General features: G+C 27.9%; 2 protein-coding genes across 3 annotated transcripts in view; one reads left to right on the top strand and one right to left on the bottom strand.

Moving 5' to 3' along the window:
• The window catches only part of LOC100212375 (uncharacterized), a 61,369-nt gene that overhangs the window by 5,082 nt on the left and 36,767 nt on the right, over positions 1–19,520 (top strand). For both annotated transcript variants that reach the window (XM_065791484.1, XM_065791483.1), the window contains 4 exons: positions 739–920; positions 15,638–15,766; positions 16,154–16,324; positions 18,583–18,747. In XM_065791484.1, coding sequence (XP_065647556.1) covers positions 739–920; positions 15,638–15,766; positions 16,154–16,324; positions 18,583–18,747 — 647 coding nt within the window. The remainder of the gene's footprint in view (positions 1–738; positions 921–15,637; positions 15,767–16,153; positions 16,325–18,582; positions 18,748–19,520) is intronic.
• Positions 6,658–8,080, bottom strand: LOC136077050 (uncharacterized). Its single transcript, XM_065791477.1, has 2 exons — positions 7,763–8,080; positions 6,658–7,440 (listed from the first exon to the last, which is right to left on the bottom strand). Exons 1-2 carry the CDS (start codon positions 7,900–7,902, stop codon positions 6,663–6,665), a joined length of 918 nt encoding a protein of 305 aa, XP_065647549.1. The 5' UTR covers positions 7,903–8,080; the 3' UTR covers positions 6,658–6,662.

Raw genomic sequence — 19,520 nt, 5'->3', positions numbered from 1 at the left:
TATATATATATATATATATATATATATATATATATATATATATATATATATACATTTTTATTTATTTGCTAAATCCTTGGTTTTATACAAGGTTTTTTTCTGGCTACTATTTGTAACATGGAATCAAATAATTTGAAAGTTTTAATGTTCTCTCCATTTTTAAAATTTCAAATTTTAGTAATCATTTTATTCAACACTTTTTTGTTATTTTGCTGTTACCTTATTCAGTCATTCAAATTTTTTTCGAATGACATTCTTCTTTTAGACGGGTGAAGGTTATTTTAAAAATAAAATGCTTGTCTTTAATTTCGTTTATTTGTATATGCTTTTGAAGTTGATTAAAGTAGTTACAAGCTTTTATTTACCTCGGTTCTGTTTTTTTTTTAATTTTAGTGTATACCAATTAGTATTTTTATCCTGTATTTGTATTACCTGGATTAACGTCTTATACAAATAATATTTAAAACATCATCGTTGTAAGAGTCTTATAAAAGAACTTTCAAAGTTTTGATAAAAGTTTTAAACTTTTAAGTTGCAGAGACTATTAAATCAAATTTAAATATATTATTTAATACTATTAAATTCTATTATCATCATCATGATTTTTAGTTATGTTGTGTAGTTATAGCATTACTGTAAAAAGGATGATTTTTACAGCCCACCATATTGCCTGTATATTTACTGCTTATTTGGTAATTTACGGAACGGAAATGTAATATTTAAACCTTCTTTTTTTAGGTTCTCTTGTGAAAATTTAACTCTCAAAGTACGTATAGATGATCGAATTAATTTAATATGTCCTAAAGCGGAGCTAAATTCTCTTCAGTTAGTTCAACCTCCCAATGCAGTTGATCTTTTTGAAAAAATTTATCTACTTAATGAAGATCAATTTTTATATTATGAAACATGTAACACTTCTTGTGAGTTTTTATGATTAAAATTTGTTACTTTTCATAAAAAAGTTTAAGTTCAGATAATGTTGAGTTTTATAATTTTATATCTTTTTTTTATATCTTTACTTATCTGGTAACGATAAAGATAACATGTTGCTATAAAATTAGATCATAAATCTAAATTTTTTTTTTCTTTTGTATTCAGTGTGTTTTTTTAATGGATTTTGTATATATATTTACCTATAGAGTGTATATTTCTCCATGCAAGTGGGTTTTTACATTGTTTAGTTAATTAAATAACTCTCAATAACAAATAAAATATTCTCAGTTACAAGTCAATGAATTAGGCAAAACATTTTAAAACAGCTTTGCTTTATATTTTAAATTCAGATTTTAAGATTTTCCTTAAAATTTTTTAAAAGATTTAAAAGATTAAAAGATTTTAAAATTTTCCTTAAAATTTTATTTATTTTCTATGTTGATTAAAAAAAAAAAATTCCTTACTCAATTCAATTTTTTAAAATAAGCAAGATATATAATGTGAGATGTCATAAATAAAGTATAACACCCACCTTATGTGTTACATAAGGTGTGTGTTATTCTTAAAAAAAAATAAAGTAAAAATCTAAAACAAAAATAAAATGTTATTAAAATAACATTGTTAGCGTAACAAATATTAATTTTTTTAATATGGCAAATACAACAAAGTGGCTTAAAATAGCAATTAGCATGGTACTTAGCAAAATAATTAACAGTTAAATCTGTTTTGTAATGTTTCCAGTAATCAAAACTATTTGTTAATTGTGTTGGTTTAGATTTTAACCCTAAATGTCAGCCTATTTTTAAATATAATTTAAATTAACAACAAATAGATAAACATTTTTACTCATAAAATATAATTTAATTAAATTAAGTTTCATCAGTAGGAAAACTAAAATTAAAATAATGCCAAAAGTTGAAATAAAGAAATAAAAAAAAAAAAACATGTCATTTATCATAGCGGAGCTTCGTTAGTTAGCTTGCTTGCAAATGCTTAAACATTTGTTATTAATTACTGATATTTATTGATACTTATTATTATTATAAAATCACAAAAACAATTTGTAGCTCTTAAAACATTTTACGTTACACTCCTTCATAAATTGGGATCAAAGTTACCATATTTTATTTATAATTAAATAAACTTAATTTAATAAATACTTGTTTATCATTGTTATACTGCTAATTATCATGTTTTATTTTATTATAAATATATTATAGTTTTGTCTCAATTGGTTACTTTGTCACGAAATAATGAAAAATATTCCAATTCGCAACACTATGGCATACTTTTTATAATTTTTAAGCACTTTACTATTTTTTACATTACATTATGTTTCAATTGGTTACATTTTTTAATGCTACAATATTGTCTAACATTTTTTACGATGCATTACACTTTTAAAAGCCACTTAGTTTTTTAAAATAATTTTAAAACTATGATCTTTATCGCAAAAATATTGGTTTATGTTATACTAGGTTTATTTGAGGTGATTTAAAAAATGTATTTTTATATATATGTTAAAGAACAAGTATCAAACCAGTTCTCTAGGGATTAGGTTATACAAATAATCAAATCCCTAGAGAATCACTGAATATAATAACTCTGTCGATTTTGCGTCAAATTTTACCACTCCAGCCCTACCCAGTTTAAACAACATTTTTAATGAACTATCCACTTCATCAAATGCATTTTTTGAGAATTGACAGTTTTCTCCATATAAAAACTACCTGAAAATTTTTTTTAAATGTCATGATAAGCAGAAAAAGTTTTTAATTTTATTTTATTGTTTTATAAAGGTATCCAATTATTGTTTAGTTTTCCTTTGAGCATTAATGTAAGGTATTTTAAGTGCATTTTCAGAATAATAATTAGCAAGTGATGTTTATTCTTTAAAGTCTTTTAAAATCCTTATTGGTAATTCCAAATCAATTAAAATGTGAAAAAGTTATAAAAACTGGATCACTGGGATCCTCAATTAGCCCTAGATCTCACATTTATTTTAAATTCCAAAACCGGCTTCAATTCTAAGCTAGCTCCCTGAAAATAGTTTACAGAAATATATGAACTACGTAATCATTTATAAATTACAGAAATATATAAATTACTTAATCTTCCTGAATAAATTTAGTCAATTTAATATATAAACAAAATGCATGAAATTAAATTTTACATCATCAACTTGCATAAAATTGTGCAAAATGTCAAAAAAAAAATCGAATCGAAAACAAATAAATATGAAATTTATAGTATTTATTTGTTTTCCAAATTAATACTATTTTGTAGATAAAGTAATTGGCTGCTCAAATTGACATCTGTATTGAAATAATACAGATGGAAGCCATTTAATCAGATTTCATGATTTTGCGGCAAACGTTCACTCGAAATTTGTCGACTATGCTGATTTTGAAAAAGCCTATAGGCTTTTTCTAAATCAGCATGATAAAATTAATCGGCTAGGTATAAAATTTTATAAAAATGTTGTTCTTTGACAAATATTTAAATTAATTTGTACTACAGTATGTTAGAACTAGAATCTAAAGTGGATAAGCACACTTATTCAAAAAGTTTCAACTAAATTCCAGCATTATTATTATTATTTATAAAAGAGCTTATTGAAATTCTTACCATTTAATAATATTGGAAAAAATGAAAATTGACTCTTTACATTGTTAAATGTGTCGACTTGATTATTTAAACACGTTTATAACATAAGAATCTTTCACATAGATGCGAGACAAACTTCAAGTTATTTAGTTAGTATTTAAAAAATTTAAATTGTTTTTAGAAATCTTAGATTTTGAAAAATTGCAACCCTTATGCTAATTAATTCTCACCTCTGTTTATTGGGCATACAAAAATAGTTATTTTAACTAAAAGAAATCGAGATTTTGAAACAAGAGGAACTATTGTCAAAATAACAATAAAATGCAAAGTAAATGTATTTATTATACATAATTCTTAATGTTTATAACACTCTATATTTATATTTAATTCTTAATATTTATAACACTCTTGATTACTAAATTAAGTAATATAATGAAATATTTGTTAACATAATCTTTAAAAGGTTGTTTTTTTTACAAATTAATCATTATCAATTTTGTAAAAGTAACAATTAGTTTTGTTCATGAATATTGCATAATTACATCATCGGATTAATCTTAAATAAAGTTATTATAACATAAAATATAAATTTCAAAAAAACATTACATATTAAAGCTGGAAATCACTGGTTTTATCTGCAAACAAGATAACTCCACTTTTTTGTAAAATCAACTTTATTGCAGCCGGTTTTCACAGATTTTCTTACTTCTAAGACATTATTATACAAATGCGTCATTTTGTTTTTAGTAATGATTTTAATACATAAATATGAAAAAATAACAATTAAAGTTCATGTAAGTGGATATATGGGCATATGAAATACTTTTATATTGTTTCTGCACAGTTTTGTTTATTTGAGTTATCTCGTTTATGCATTAAACGGTCGAAATTTATCTGTTTTAGGTAACCTGTTGTGATACTAGAGTTCTTGTAGTTAATGGCAACGTTAAAATAATCACAGCTTCTGTTATAAACAGTTTCAAAAAAAAATTTGTGTGTGCCTGTGTATTTGGTTAAGTTGTATTTTATCTATGTATAATAATAAATGAAAAAAAAAAACATATTGCTTATAAAAATAAAAAAATTTATTTTTTATGAATTTGTTACACTTCATATTATCAGGTTTAAAATATTAAAAAGTAGCAGTAAAATTTGTAAAACCTTTGTCAAAAACCAATTTTCATTGTAAAAAATACCAATTAAAAATATTTTTTATATGATTTTCATGACTGTTACATAATTTGTATAATATTTTGTAAAACATTTTTTAATTTTAATAAAGTTGTGTTTATCCTTTTTTTGTTTTCAAACTTAAAGTACTTTTTTTTGTTTACATATATAAAATACTCAACATGTAGTATTTGATACAAAAATATACAAAGTGCACTGCGCTCATTTTTACCTGGCTTTTGGTTAGTGATGCTAAAGAAAATATTTGTATATAATTTGTATAAATTTGTACAAGAAACATATCGAAAAATAAATAGCGAACTTACATCTCCCCCTTTTTACTAGTTGTATTTCTGATTGAACAATTTATCCTGATTGAAAATCGTATTAAAACATTTATGATTGAAATTTACTTTTTAGTCCAGAATGCTGGGCTAGAAAGTAATTTTAATCTGTAAGCCCTATCTCTTGATTAAACAACTTATGTATTGATAATCAAATTATTAATTATAATGTACCGCAAACACAAACATCTTATACCCAGTTCACACTAAATTCTGTTTTAAATAAACATGTTTTAATGTAAACATAGTTTTATAATAAACATGTTTTCAGTTTTCTTGCGTTCAGATTGAACGTTCTTTAGTATTTATATTAACGTTCGAAAATGGCGCTCTCAAAGAAAAACTTGATCTCGAAGTTACGAGTATTATTGTACATATCAAGGAAAAAAAGAAGACTGCAATTGCAGCACATACTGATAAACTGTATTACTGCTTATAATTTTGCGGTTTACAGAAAAATTTGGACTAAACCTCGCAGTCAAAGCTTTTGGTACGAAACAATGGTAAACTGTTGGAACGAAGATGATTGGATAAAAAACATAAGAATGTCTAAAGCAACCTTTAATTATCTGTGCAAGGAAGTTTCACCTTTTATGCCTATACAAGGCACTAACTTTCGTAAATCCTTGCCTTTAGAAATGAAGTTAGCTGTGACACTTTACTTTTTAAGTGGATCTGCAGATTACCGAACAATAGCCAATTTATTTGGCTTAGGAAAATCAACTGTTTGTACAATAGTTCACAGAATTTGTAAACATTTTGTTGATAACTTAATGAAGAAATACATTTCCTTACCCTCAAGGGAAGAAACAATGGAGATTATAGTAAGTTTTGAAAAATTATATGGTTTTCCACAAGTAGTTGGAGCAGTTGATGGATGTCACATAAGAATAAAGGCTCCTCATAAAAATTCAGAGGACTATATAAACAGAAAAGAATATCACTCCATTATTTTACAGGGATTGGTAGACAGCAAGTATTTATTTAGAGATATTTTTGTAGGGTGGACTGGCAAATCACACGATTCAAGGGTTTTTAAAAATTCTCCCTTATATAAAGAGTGTCTGGCTAGAACCTTTTTACCTACAAACTTATCTAAAATAATTGATAATATTGAAATTGGTCCTCTTATCCTTGGTGATTCAGCATATCCCCTTAAAAATTGGCTTATGAAACCTTACTCAGATCGTGGAAATCTTAGTATAGAAGAAGCAAAGTTTAACGTTTCTCTTAGTAAATGTCGTGTGGTGGTGGAGAATGGATTTGGAAGATTAAAAGGTCGATTTCAATGTCTTTTAAAGAGATTAGATACAACAGTTGAACACACAGTCAATATTGTTACAACATGTTGTATACTACATAACTTCTGTACTTTGACAAAGCAAAAGTATTTAAATGAATGGATTGAACAAACAGAAATTGACTTAGTAAACCCTATATTAAACCACAGTTGCATTGAACTTGACAATAAAGCTGAGTTTATTAGAAATTCCATAAAAAAACATTATTTTACAACTGTTTAGTTGTAAATGATTTTTTTCAAACAATGTTGTAAAAGGCATGGTTTATTTTATTTTGAGAAAAAAATAACAAAACAAAGAAATTGCTTCACATTTTTTTAATCATAATTAAAAACTCTATCTCAGTCCCACTTTTAAGACGTTTAACATCCTTATCATTTCGGATAAGTACATTTGGTAACTTGGTAATCAATAAAGATGCATTATCTTGAACTGAAAATTCCTCTTTTATTGTGCAAGTAAGTTTTTCTAGTGTCAAATCTGCCAATGAAAGTTCTATTTCAATAAAATATAAATCTTCAACTTGACGAACTTTTAATATAACACATGATTCTTCTTGTTTGTGGTTTTCTAAAATACTTTCTAAAATTTTATGATCAATATCAGCCTGAGAGGTCATAAATTTATTAACAGTGGCATTTAATTGTTCAAACATTACCTCACTTCTTGATTTTTTCTTTTTGGATTTTTTAAAGTAAAAACTATTATCTTTTTTTACCAACTCTTCAGATTTAGAACTTGACGGAGTAGTTTCAATGTCTATATGTTCACAGTTTACTAACTCATTAACACAATTATTAAAATTATTCACTTCTGCAGTTTTTTCAATAATAACATTCATGCCTGAGGAACTTTTCAAAAAAGTTGGTAATGTGGTTGGTTTGTCGCTAAGAACCTTATCAATTTCATCAAAGCAGGATGGTTTTTTGGAAGGACCAGTCCCACTTGTATTTCGTTTATTATCAATATAATTGCGATATGCACTTGTCAATGTGTGAATTCTTGTTTTACACATCTCTTTATCTCTGTCTTCATATCCAGAAGCTTGCAAGAATAGCAAAATTTCCTCCCAAATTTTTCCTTTTCTAAAATCCAAAAAATATGAAGTTATATATATATATATATATATATATATATATATATATATATATATATATATATATATATATATATATATATATATATATATATATATATTGTGCTAACTATCAAAGAGAAATAAATATCTTGTTGTAAAAAGTACAATTTATAAACATTCATTTCCTTGTTTATTCAATATTAATGTAATTCGTAATCACTTCTTGTCTATTTGTGATTTATTTAAACTATTTAGTAACGAGTGGTTTGATTTTATTTAACAAGTTATTTCAATTTGATCCAACTTAACTGAAAAAAACAAAACAAAACCTTGTGCATGACTTCAACTTTTCTTGGATATTATCTTCTGACCATTTACTAATTAGTATTTTTGTTTCCTCATCATCCCAATGTCTAGCTCTCTTTCTAGATTTAACTTTTTCTTCAGCAACAGCTTTTTCCTCCGCCATTTAAAAACAGTTCAGGGTAATAAAACGCAATTAAAACAACCTCGCGACGTTGTTTTATTAAAACAACTTTTAACGTTGCGTGTTTTAATTAAAACCAATTTTAAATTTGATGAGAATAGTAAAATGTAAAACGCGTTTAAAATACGACAATTAAAACGTGTTTTATCGTCAGTATGAACGGGGTATTAATTAAAGTTAACTAAATTACTTGATTAAACAACTTAACATCTTAATTAAACATTATATAAGTTATTGTTTTGGCACATATGTTTTTATTATATTAAAAACTTTTATGAATGCATTTTTAAATTGCCCGAAATTTTGTCTGATCCTAACTTGATTATTAATTATAGGCAATAGTTTTTCAAAATTACTGAAAAAAAGAGGTACTATTTTTTCTAATAACTTATGAAAATGTTTGTTAATAGCGATGTTATAAGATTTCAAAAGTAATATTGCACAAGTATATAGTTCAGTATTTAAAAAAATGTAATTCAGTTGAAACTAAAAGCAAAATTGTTAAAAATAAAGCGAAGAGCCTGTTTAATTGAATTTTGGCAGCTGTAAAATATTAGTTTAAATAAAAATATTATTTATGTTCTACACCCAAAAGTAAAAATTTTAACCAAAAAAAAATTGACAATACAACAACTTCTTCAAGATTCTTTTAAACACAGTACTTTGTATTTTTTTATTTTCCTTTTGAGTTATTGGAAGTAATTTGCTAAAGAGCACATAATATAGTTTATCTTAACAAATGTTTGATCCAAGGTTTAACTTTACCAGAGATTTTTATTAGTAAAGAATAATATAATAAAAATAATATAATTCAAGGAGTTCAAAACAGTTTTAAGAAAGTTTGAGTTAAACCAAAGTTATTCAGTCAGAGATAGTCCTTGCCAGTCGAACCAATAAGTTTATGGAGTTGACTCCTGCTAGTCAATCTAAAGTTGCAACTAAAGAATTTTTAAGTGGTCTTGACAATTCTCACTAAAAACAATAACTAGGACACATTTCATACACACAATAAAACTTTTAATACTCTGATATTTTACAGGTGTTTATGGAATCTAACTCTCTAAGAGCTACCCAGAACCATTAAATTAAATTTTAGAGCTGTATCTTTAGTAGGAGACACAAAAACTTGCATAAACACTGCCGAGGATACACAAGCAAAGTCCCATTAATTGATTCACTGAGTTTAAAAAAATTACTGGAACAAATAACTGCAAAATATTCCTGGAACAGGAATATTTTGTAAAAATAATTATATTATAAATTATATATTACTGGAACAAAATACTGAAACAATACTACTAGATGAAGATAATCAAAGAAAACATGCTTGATCTAGAATCAGGAACAAATAAAGCATGTTGATAGTCAATCGGGCTAACATTTATAATTGCCATCACGTTTTTAAATTTCAATTCTACTTAATTTTTTAAAGCATCAATTTCTATTCTATTTGCCTTATGTAAGTCATCATGGTTTGTCACTCTTGGAGGAATTTACATTTAAAAAATTAATGATGGTACATGGTTCCATTACACCATCAATAATTTAACAACAATGTTGAAGTATAAAAGTAAAATGGTATTAAACAGAACTAATTTTTTGTTTATCAAATTAACATTTTTTTTTTTTTTGTATTATGTATGCAATGTATTCTGTATTCATATTACATATGAATACAGAATGCATTGTATGCATGAGAAATGCCTTAGGATAAAATAGTATAAATATAAAGTGTATGCTTGGGTAATGAAAAAATTTTATTTTATTATGAAATCACTTGCAATTGAAACTTTTTATTTTATTTAGAATATAAATAGCATTTTTTTTTAAAAAAAAGAAAAAAAGAGGCCTCCTTTTCGGAAAAAAAAGTGAAAAACTTTTTTCAAAAAAAGGACATGTTTTTTTTATCATTCAAAAGAGTAACGGTAATAACTAAGCAATTTTTATTAACAAAAAAGAAACAGAACAGTTTTTAATCTGTATAAAATATACAAGAAATATTTAAAAAATATATCTTATGAACTTCAAAAGATCAATTTTTCTTGATTTTGCATAAATTTCCTCCATTAGTTTTACAGCACGTTTAGCAATTTGGTTAGATCTGGGAATGTCAGTTACTGACTCCTCTATTAACCGATGCGTCTTTAAATACTTAATTGCCATCTTGCATTTTATTTTGATGAGTGAGGAATAGAGTTCATTGAAGGAGGTTTCATTGTAGTGTTGTGAATGGAACCAAGCATTTGTCTATTTGTAGCAGATCAAGTTTCATGCTGGAGCAAGGATGCTACGCCTCTTTGGCATCAGAAAGAATGCTATAACAGTATATATTGCACATGAATTCCATCTTGCCTAATGTAAATTTGGGAGTTTCTTTCAGCTGATTCGAGGCCAATGTGAAGTTGTTTTATAATGATGATGATGTTATCATCATCATTGCAACAGATGATGTTAACATCATCATTGTGACAGATGATTTTAACATCATCTATCAATCTGTGGTTTCTAAAAGCTCTTGCTCAAAACATCTACTCAAGGTCATCCTGTATGAGCTTTACAATCCCGTGTAGGTGACCAGTATTTACTGTGGACGTGTCACAGATTATCATGCTAATGTTTACCCAAGCATTGTGTTCATTATTTAGCTGATATAGTTCCTTATGAATGGATGCAGCAGACCTATTCTCACATTTAGGTATACCAAGTTTGATTTCAGCTATCATATTTTTCAGTAGAACAACTTGATACTCTTCCCCTTGCAATTTTTTACCATCAATCTTTTTTTTTTTTTTTTTAAACATCTTCGCTTCCAACAAGGCTGCAAGCAGCCACTAATTAAAGTTGGAAGTTACTGAAAGAGAAAAGATGAAGATTGTAGATAACGATTGACGGAGGACTTAAAAGGTTGCAAGTTATATGAATCAGGAAAGCAAGATAAAGGAAGCGAATTCCAAAGAACTGATGTTCGAGGAAAAAAACTAGACGAATGAGCGTTTTTGGAGCACTTAGGAACAGTCACAGAAAAAGGATGGCACTTAATTGAATGACGCGTAGCACGAGAATGAATTTTTGTAGGTGGCACAAAAGACGCTAGCTCTTTAGAGCAGTGCCCATTATAGTATTTGTAGAAAAGAGAAAGAGAAGCAACATTACGAAGATGTGATAATGGTTGGAGGTTGGCTGCAAGAGCTGGTCCAACTATGTTTACAATGCGTTTATGCACCTTATCTAAAAGAGAAAGGGCATCATTAGAAGATCCGCCCCAGATATGGCAACAGTATTCCATACAAGGCCGGATTTGAGATTTATAGAGATAGAGAATAGAATCCAGAGAAAGAAAGTGGCGAGCTCGATAAAGAGATGCAACCTTAGCAGATGCTAATTTTGCAACCGATTTGATATATGGTTTCCAAGAAAGATTGGAAGTAAGAGTTAATCCTAGAAGATGAAGAGTAGGTGACTCATTGAGTACATCACCATTCATAAATATAGGAAGATCTAAATTATTGCGATAACAATTGGCTGAAAAAAATTGAGTTTTATCTGAATTAAAGTTCACCAGCCACTGTGAGCCCCATGCTGAAGCAGAAGTGAGATCCTTTTCAAGCTCAAATGCCTCCTCCAAGCAATCAGAGGGTGTTGGTTTCTTATCACGACAAGAATAAATGGTAGTATCATCAGCAAACAATGCCACCTTAGATGTGAGAGTATCTGGAAGATCGGTAATGTAAATTTAAAAGAGTATAGGGCCAAGGATAGAACCTTTCGGAACCCCTGAAGTTACAGAATAAGAAGAAGAGTGTTGTCCATTGAGGACAACTTTTATGCTACGATTGGAAAGGAAGGATTGAATGATCTTAAAGATGTTGCCGGATACAGCATAAGAAGAAAGCTTATGGAGAAGACCAGCATGCCAAACTTTATCAAAAGCTTTTGAAATGTCAAGAGCGATGGCCTTAACCTCTCCACCTTCATCTAATGCCTGATAAAACCTGTCAGTTATTACTGTTAGCAAATCAGCTGTAGAAAGAGAAAACCAAAATCCATATTGATGATCAGAAAGTAAATTATTAGATTCAAGATAAGAGATTAAGTGTTTGTTAATTAAAGATTCAAAAACCTTGCTTAAGTTAGGAAGAAGACTTATGGGACGGTAGTTAGATGAATCGAATCGCTCTCCAGAATTTTTGAAGATATGGATGCCGCTTTCCAGAAGGCTGGAAAACAAGACTCTGATAAGCACTTGTTGAATAGTTTTAAAAAGTATAGACGACAGCTCCGGAGAAAACTTCTGCTAGACTATAACTGGTATGTTGTCTGGGCCACAAGCTGTTGAAGAGTCTAGACAGGAAATCACTTTAGATACAGATGCTGAAGTGATATGAATGTCAAGCAATGGATCAACCTGTTTGTTGGCAATATCAGGTAGAACGCAACTAGTGGAATCAAGAGATGATATTGATGAAAAGTTTTTAGGAAACAATTCGGCCTTGTCTTTAGGTGAGGTGACAAAGTCTGAACCATACAAGAGAGTTAGAATTATAGATTTGCCTTTATTATTGATATTATTAAAGATTCTCCAGAAGTCATGAGAGCCTAATTTTTGAGAGGAGATACAAGATTTCATGACCTGAGAATAGCAGGTTTTGGCGTTAGACAAAACCTTTTTACAATTGTTTCTAGCAGTAATAAACAGACGTCTGTTTTCTGGAGAATTGTTTTGCTGATAAATATGAAAGTAACGGTTTCAATTGGCAATCGCAGCAGCACAGTGTGAGGAAAACCATGGAGGAGAGTGAGGCTCGTCCTGGAATTGTCGAAAGGGAACAAAAGATTCCATACAGCCTGAATCCACAAAGTTATTTAAGAAGCACATTTGTCGACAGGAAGACGAAAGATTTCTACCCAAGGGCCATCACAAAAAAAATTACAGAAAAAATCCGAGTCAGCTTTACTGTAGTTGTAAGAGGTTCGATAATAGGGGGATTCAGGTGATGAAGAAGAATGAGATATTAGTTTTAGAGAGATCAAACTGTGATCAGATGCACCTAAGGGTGAATGTAAAGAAACTGAGCACTGACTAGGATCAGAAACAAGACATAAGTCGAGTAGAGAAGGTAGATGATTTGGGTTGTCAGGAAAGCGAGTTGGAAAGTTGACTATTTGAGTTAGGGATTGATTAAGGCAAAAGTTGTGGGCTTTAATGCCTGCAGAGTCACTGACACTAGAGCCAAGTCATTCAGAGTGGTGGGTATTAAAGTCACTGACAACAACTATTTTAGCTGATGGATAAAGAGAAAGATATTGGTCAATATTATCTGAAATAACGTCAAAAAGAGTGCAGTCTTGAGATGAAGGAGAGCGATATAGCACAAGGAGAAAGGCAATAGAGTGAAGTGGTGCTAAGCGAAAGCACATGAAGTCTGTGGATTCAAACCTTGTTTTATGACAAATGGCTGAATTCTTATGAATGTAAATGCCAAGGCCAAGCATGTGACTATTAGAGTCTTTACGAATTAGAGGAAGATAACCATCAACACTAAGATCACAAGATGAGACAGCCGAACTCAAATTAGTCTCACAAAGAGCAAGTAGGTTTGGTGAACTTTGCAAGAGATAAGACTCAACAGAAGAAAATTACTTCAAAGACCACGAATATTAGTGAATGATAGGTTTAGAGAACTTGGTGATGATGATGGTTTTTTGTGTTTTATAGTTTTTGGTACTATATTCATTTTTAAATTAGATTGAAGAACTTGACTCAAAGCATAGATAGTACTCAGAACACCGTTTAATAGCCCAAGCAATTGCCTCTTTACTACTAATAAACCCTAAGCCGTAACAAAGGGCTCCAAATGTGGCCTCCGAAATGCACACCAAAAGTACAAACAGGGACCCCATCCATGCGCAACATGGCACTGTTAATACTTTGATATTTTTCAGCTGTTGATGGAATCAGCCTCTCTGAGAGCTACCGCAGAGTTTGGGAAACCTGACTACCAGCCGGCCTCAGAACCATAAAACTGAGTTTTAGAGCTGTACCCTCATTAGGAGATAATAGAATGAGTTGCCTAGTCATAAAAACAGAGACACAAGCAAAACCCATGCATTGAGTCAAGAAGATCCAGCATTCAACATCCTAAACTGGAAACAATGTAATAAAAATACATCTGCGTCAGCCTAATAGATGAAGAAGGGGTGCGAGGCTGGTCAACAGATAGAATCTGTTTACCCTTAAGTCTTTGCCTAGGAGGCTTTCTACAAGACAGTAGCCGGGTGCATTTAACATCTGCCCAAGATGAGTATTTTTATCGAGACACCATCTCTAGTCTTTATTCAACCAAGAGCATCAAGGCAGGGGGTGTTTTAAATCGGAGTTGGCATTTCCTAGCCTTTGCCTAAAAAGCCATATCCTACAAGGCAGCAGGACATGAAGCAGATTGTACTAGGTTACATGTTACCAGTAGCAGGATAACCTGATCTGATAGATAATCTGGAGACAATAGGGATTTTTGCTTTGAAATTTTTGAAAAAGAGTTATTCATCCTCTGTGCTTTTCCATTCTCCATTAATGTTGGTGACATCAATTAACTGAGAAAGTGTTCCAGTGAATTTATTAGATGATTCTTTTTTTGTTTTTGTCATATAGATCAATTAGACTATTGAGTTTCTTTCTGATGAGTGCGCTGGATAATAATGGAAAGTCTAGAATTTCCCTCCAGAGAAATTCTATATCCGTAATCAAAATTTTGGTTCTAACCAGTCGCAGTTTAACGCTATTGAACAGAAAAGTGAAGTTTCCAAGATTTTGAATTTGTTGGCTTCCATGTGAGATTGGTTAACTTTTCAACAGATGAAATCCTTAGATCCTTTTTCTATTTAGAAGAGGAGAGTAGATTCTTCGTCCAAATGCATTTGTTTGACTTTACACTGTTGCTGTATTTTCTATAAGACATTTTATTTTGGTTTCAAGATGATTAATGTCTTTCACTTCTCTTCCACTTTGTAAGACTTGCAATTTTGCACTGAAAACAAGATTTTATCCAAAATATTTAAAAATATTTCTAATGTTTCAAAGTATTCTACAGAAATAAAAAATAGAAATTATAATTATTCTCTATATAATTATTTTATATTTTATTTATTTTTTTATAAATAGAAGATAAATAAAATATAAAATAGATATATAGAGAGAACTTGCCCCAAGCTGGCAAGAGGTCATATAGTATAGTATAGTTGGAATCAAAAACTAATAAATTAAAATTAACAACCATCTGTGAATGCTTTATTTATAAACAAATGTAAACAGCTTACCAGAACCTGATTAAAAGTAGACTAGAACGTCATAAAAATTCATTGTAAAATTGAAACCCACAGTCAAACTGCGCAAAAAGTGAACAAAAGTAAATAAAAAGGTGGGGGAACTTTTTTCAACTTTTTTAAAAATTAATGTTGCTACTGTCATTTTTATACATTGTTCCACGAATGTAAGGGGTTTCAGTTTCGTTACAAAAAAATAATAATAATAGTTATTACCCTAGTGTATGCACCTAAAATTGTTTACAAATAGGATGCATGCAGATAACATTTCATTCATATAAAACCATAACATAAGAAACACATAACAATCAAAAAGAAAATCAGAATATTAAAAAGTTTTACAAATAGTTTTTACAAAAAATAATTTTTTTTTTATTTTTTATTTTTTTAATTTTAGTTTTACCTTCATCAAATTTTGCTTGGTTTTGCAGTAAAGATTTTTCACACTTAATTGTTTTTGATGACAATCCATTGGATTCAAAATCTAAACCAAAATTTGTGGCTGGAATGACTTATTATTTAATAAGTATTTTTAAATCTTTTATTATAATTTTTTAAGTTTAAAAAAAAATGTATTATGTATTTAAGTTTTGTTTCATTTATTTTTATTTTATTTTATTTTTTTTATATGCTTATATATTTTTAGTTTTTTATATCCTATATTTGTATTTTTACCTGTTATTTTGATAAATTGACCACCTGACATGTTTATGCATAGAACACAAAATGATTTAAAACATAAATGGTCAACTAAACAATCATTTTTTGTGTTTGTTTTTTTACAGTTGTGCATAGGACACACATTTTAAACAAGCTTTAAGTAAACAATTGTTTTCTAAAAAATAAATATATTGGAAAATAAGTAATTTTTATAAATAACTAATAAATAATGGTTTCATAATTTTTTCTAAAGGTACATCTGAGCAAACAGAAAGCAAGCTTAACCAAAGTATTGGTGGAAGCTGCAGAGGCAATCCTTCAAAAAGAATGTTTACTTTAAAGCTGAAAATATATGTTTGTACAAAAAATGAAGTTGAAAACAATATGTGTGACATTTGTCAAACAGCTTCATGTTACGAAAAAGGTGCACATAACTTTTGAATTTTGTTTTAACAAATATTTTACCTTGATCAATTCTTTTTTTTTTAATTATTTTTGGCAGAGCTGATGACACTGAAGGGGCCAGGGGGGCACGTTCCCCCTCTTTCCTCCTCCACTTTTTTTCCAAAGGACATTTTTAAAAATTTATTTTAGAGAATTTTAGATATAAAGAACATTTTTTCAAAAATTAATGATTATGCCCCTCCACTTTGAAACTCGTGTCGTCAGCCCTGCTTGGTTCACATTTTTACATTCATAAAAATAATTCAACTTTAATTCTAGTATCTAACTCCTTGCAGTTTCAGATATATAGATACTCTTTTTTCAATTTCTTCATGACTTTTTTTTAAGTACTTAATAATTTTGTAAATAAAACGGCATCACACAATTTACTTTAACTTTTTATATTAATTTATCTATTTTAACATATCTATTTTTTAATTCAAAAATAAAAGAAAGGAAAATCAAAGCTTTTCTATAAAAATTTGATTTCAAAATATTTTAACAATTTTCTTGGATTTTCTGTCACCTTGTACAAAAAGAAATGAATCTTGAGATATAAAAGATAAAAAAATTACAATGATATGACTTAAAAGAACATAGATGCATGAATTTTACTTAGAAATTGTTATTTTTTGTCTTTTTTGTTAAATATCTTTAACTAGTCTAATGGATTGTTATCATGATGTTCTTTTACAATCAATTAAAAATGAATATTTCAACTGTTGAGTAACAACTTTAGTACTTATTCTGAGGCTACTTATGTGAAATTGTGATATCTGTGAATGTCTGGTAATGTTTTTTTCTGTTGTGTATCTTTCCGTTATTTTACTTTGGATTATCATATTTGACTCAGATATGTTGTAAAAGGTAATTCGTATGATTTTATTTTGGCAAAAATCAAGCATTGCAGATGTAAAAAATATATGGTTGTTAGTTATTAAGTATAGCAACTGATGGTAGTTTTTTTCACAATCTCACCAGTACCATCATGTAAATGTATTGTGACTGATTGTAAATAAAGAACCATTTATATTTAGTAGCATAGTACATTTAATAGCATAGTTTTATATCATTGTTTATGGTGGCATGAAGTGTTTACAGTTTTTATATTGATGAACATTTTTAAACATGTTCGATCAAACAACAGAGATGAAACATTGAGTTGCATTTAAAGATATTGTTTACTTTGTTATAAACTACTGTTGGATAGAAATTTGCTAAAATTTTGTACCAGTGAAAATTTGGAATTTTATCTTGTACAACAAACTTGTAGTTTTTTGAAAAACCACGAAGGACAATGACCTCTACTTATTTTTCGGTTTTATTAATTAATTTACTTGATTTTTTCCAATACAAAGTTTTTTTTTAACTTAATTTTTATACAAAGTTTTTTTTTAACTTATTTACTAAAGTTAAAAAAATTTTCAAATAATTATAAAAGTTTTAAATGTTCCAATTAGTGATTCAAAAACTCTTATTCCTCTAGTTTTTTTTCTTGAACATCAGTTCTCTGGAATTTGCTTCCTTTATCTTGTTTTCCTGATTCATATAATTTGCAATCTTTTAAGTCCTCTGTCAATCCTTATTTTCCCCTACAATCTTCATCTCTTCTCTTCCAGTAACTTCCAACTTTAATTAGTGGTTGCTTACATCCTTGTTGGAAGCGAAGATGTTTTAAAAAAAAAAATGAAGCATCTGTTCAATGAACATCAAAATCTTTTAAAATATTTTCTTTTCTTTTTATCAGGGAGTGATAAAATCTTTATTTTGCAGCAGTTTGTGTTATATTTGCACCATATAATAGGTAGCCTAAAAATCTTTTTTTAATGTATTTATTAGCCGTATTTAATCCTCAATAAAGAGCTCAGTTTTTCTCCAAGAATAATATTAATACCATTTTTTTTTTTTCAAATCACAAGCAAGCTAAATATTAATATACTCAAATAAACATGAATACTGTGTTTTTTTTGTTTGTTTTCAAATGCAGTTTATTAATGCGATTTATTAACTTAAAATTCAAAATCAAGACAAAAGATAAAAATATGTAAAATATACACTAAATTTTTTTTAATAAAAAGTGCTTGTTACAAATGCCATACAGGACCCTAAAATTAATTGAGTTTTTTTTTCTAGACCTCCTTTGATCTGAGCTTGGTGGAGTATGTTGCAAAATTATAAAGCACAAGTTGAGTTTCAAAAATACTTTTTTTGTAAAAAAAGTTAAAATTTTAATTTTAGGTTGTGGAAAGTGGTTAACCTTAAGTGAATCATATTCAAATCACATATGGAATGGATCACACTGTTTAAGAAAAGTACCTCGACAATGCATTTCTCCTTATTTTCAATGTGATGGATTACCTTACAGTTATGAAGTTGAAAATAAGAAAGAGGCATGCAAATTAGGTTAAATTAGTTGTTATAATTCTTTTTTTTTTCAATATAAAGACCACAAAAATTGTGTGTGAAAAAAATTGTGTGTGAAAAAATTGTGTGTGAAAAAATCAAATTTTACAAAAAATAACAGTTCTAAAAATCATTGAAAATTACTTTTTTAAATTTATTAAAAATAAGCTTACAATGAAAGAGTTAGTAAAATACTTATAAACAAGAAGTATGAGTTTTGTTAATTTCACAATAAGAACATGAGGATCTTGCCATAGAGAAAAGCTTAAAGAGGTTACAAATAAATTATATATATGTATAAATATATTTATTTATATATATATATATATATATATATATATATATATGTGTGTGTGTGTGTATATATATATATATATATATATAAATACAGCCCTCAGAATTAGGGTCGGGTTTGAGGGTGTTTGAGGTCTTCAAAAGATTGCTGACCTCAATTTTTCTATTTTCTATTGTTGTATGTATATATATATTTATGTATATATATATTTATGTATATATATATATATATATATATATATATATATATATATATATATATATATATATATATATATATATCTATATATATATATATATATATATATATATATATATATATATATATATATATATATATTTATATATATATATAGATATTTATATATATATATATATATACATATATATATATATATATATATATATATATATATATATATACGTAGATATATATATATATATATATATATATATATATATATATATATATATATATA

Source organism: Hydra vulgaris, chromosome 02 (assembly GCF_038396675.1).
Source record: "Hydra vulgaris chromosome 02, alternate assembly HydraT2T_AEP".
NCBI lineage: Eukaryota > Metazoa > Cnidaria > Hydrozoa > Anthoathecata > Hydridae > Hydra > Hydra vulgaris.
Note: the sequence above shows the minus strand (reverse complement) of the source record. Positions and strands in the feature narration are given on the sequence as shown.

Excerpts from the sequence above, each read along its gene's own strand:
- LOC136077050 (XM_065791477.1), bottom strand. The coding sequence starts at position 7,902 with ATGGCGGAGGAAAAAGCTGTTGCTGAAGAAAAAGTTAAATCTAGAAAG. Across the intron at positions 7,441-7,762 it reads AAGTTGAAGTCATGCACAAG|AAAAGGAAAAATTTGGGAGG; the intron begins GTTTTGTTTTGT and ends TTTGGATTTTAG.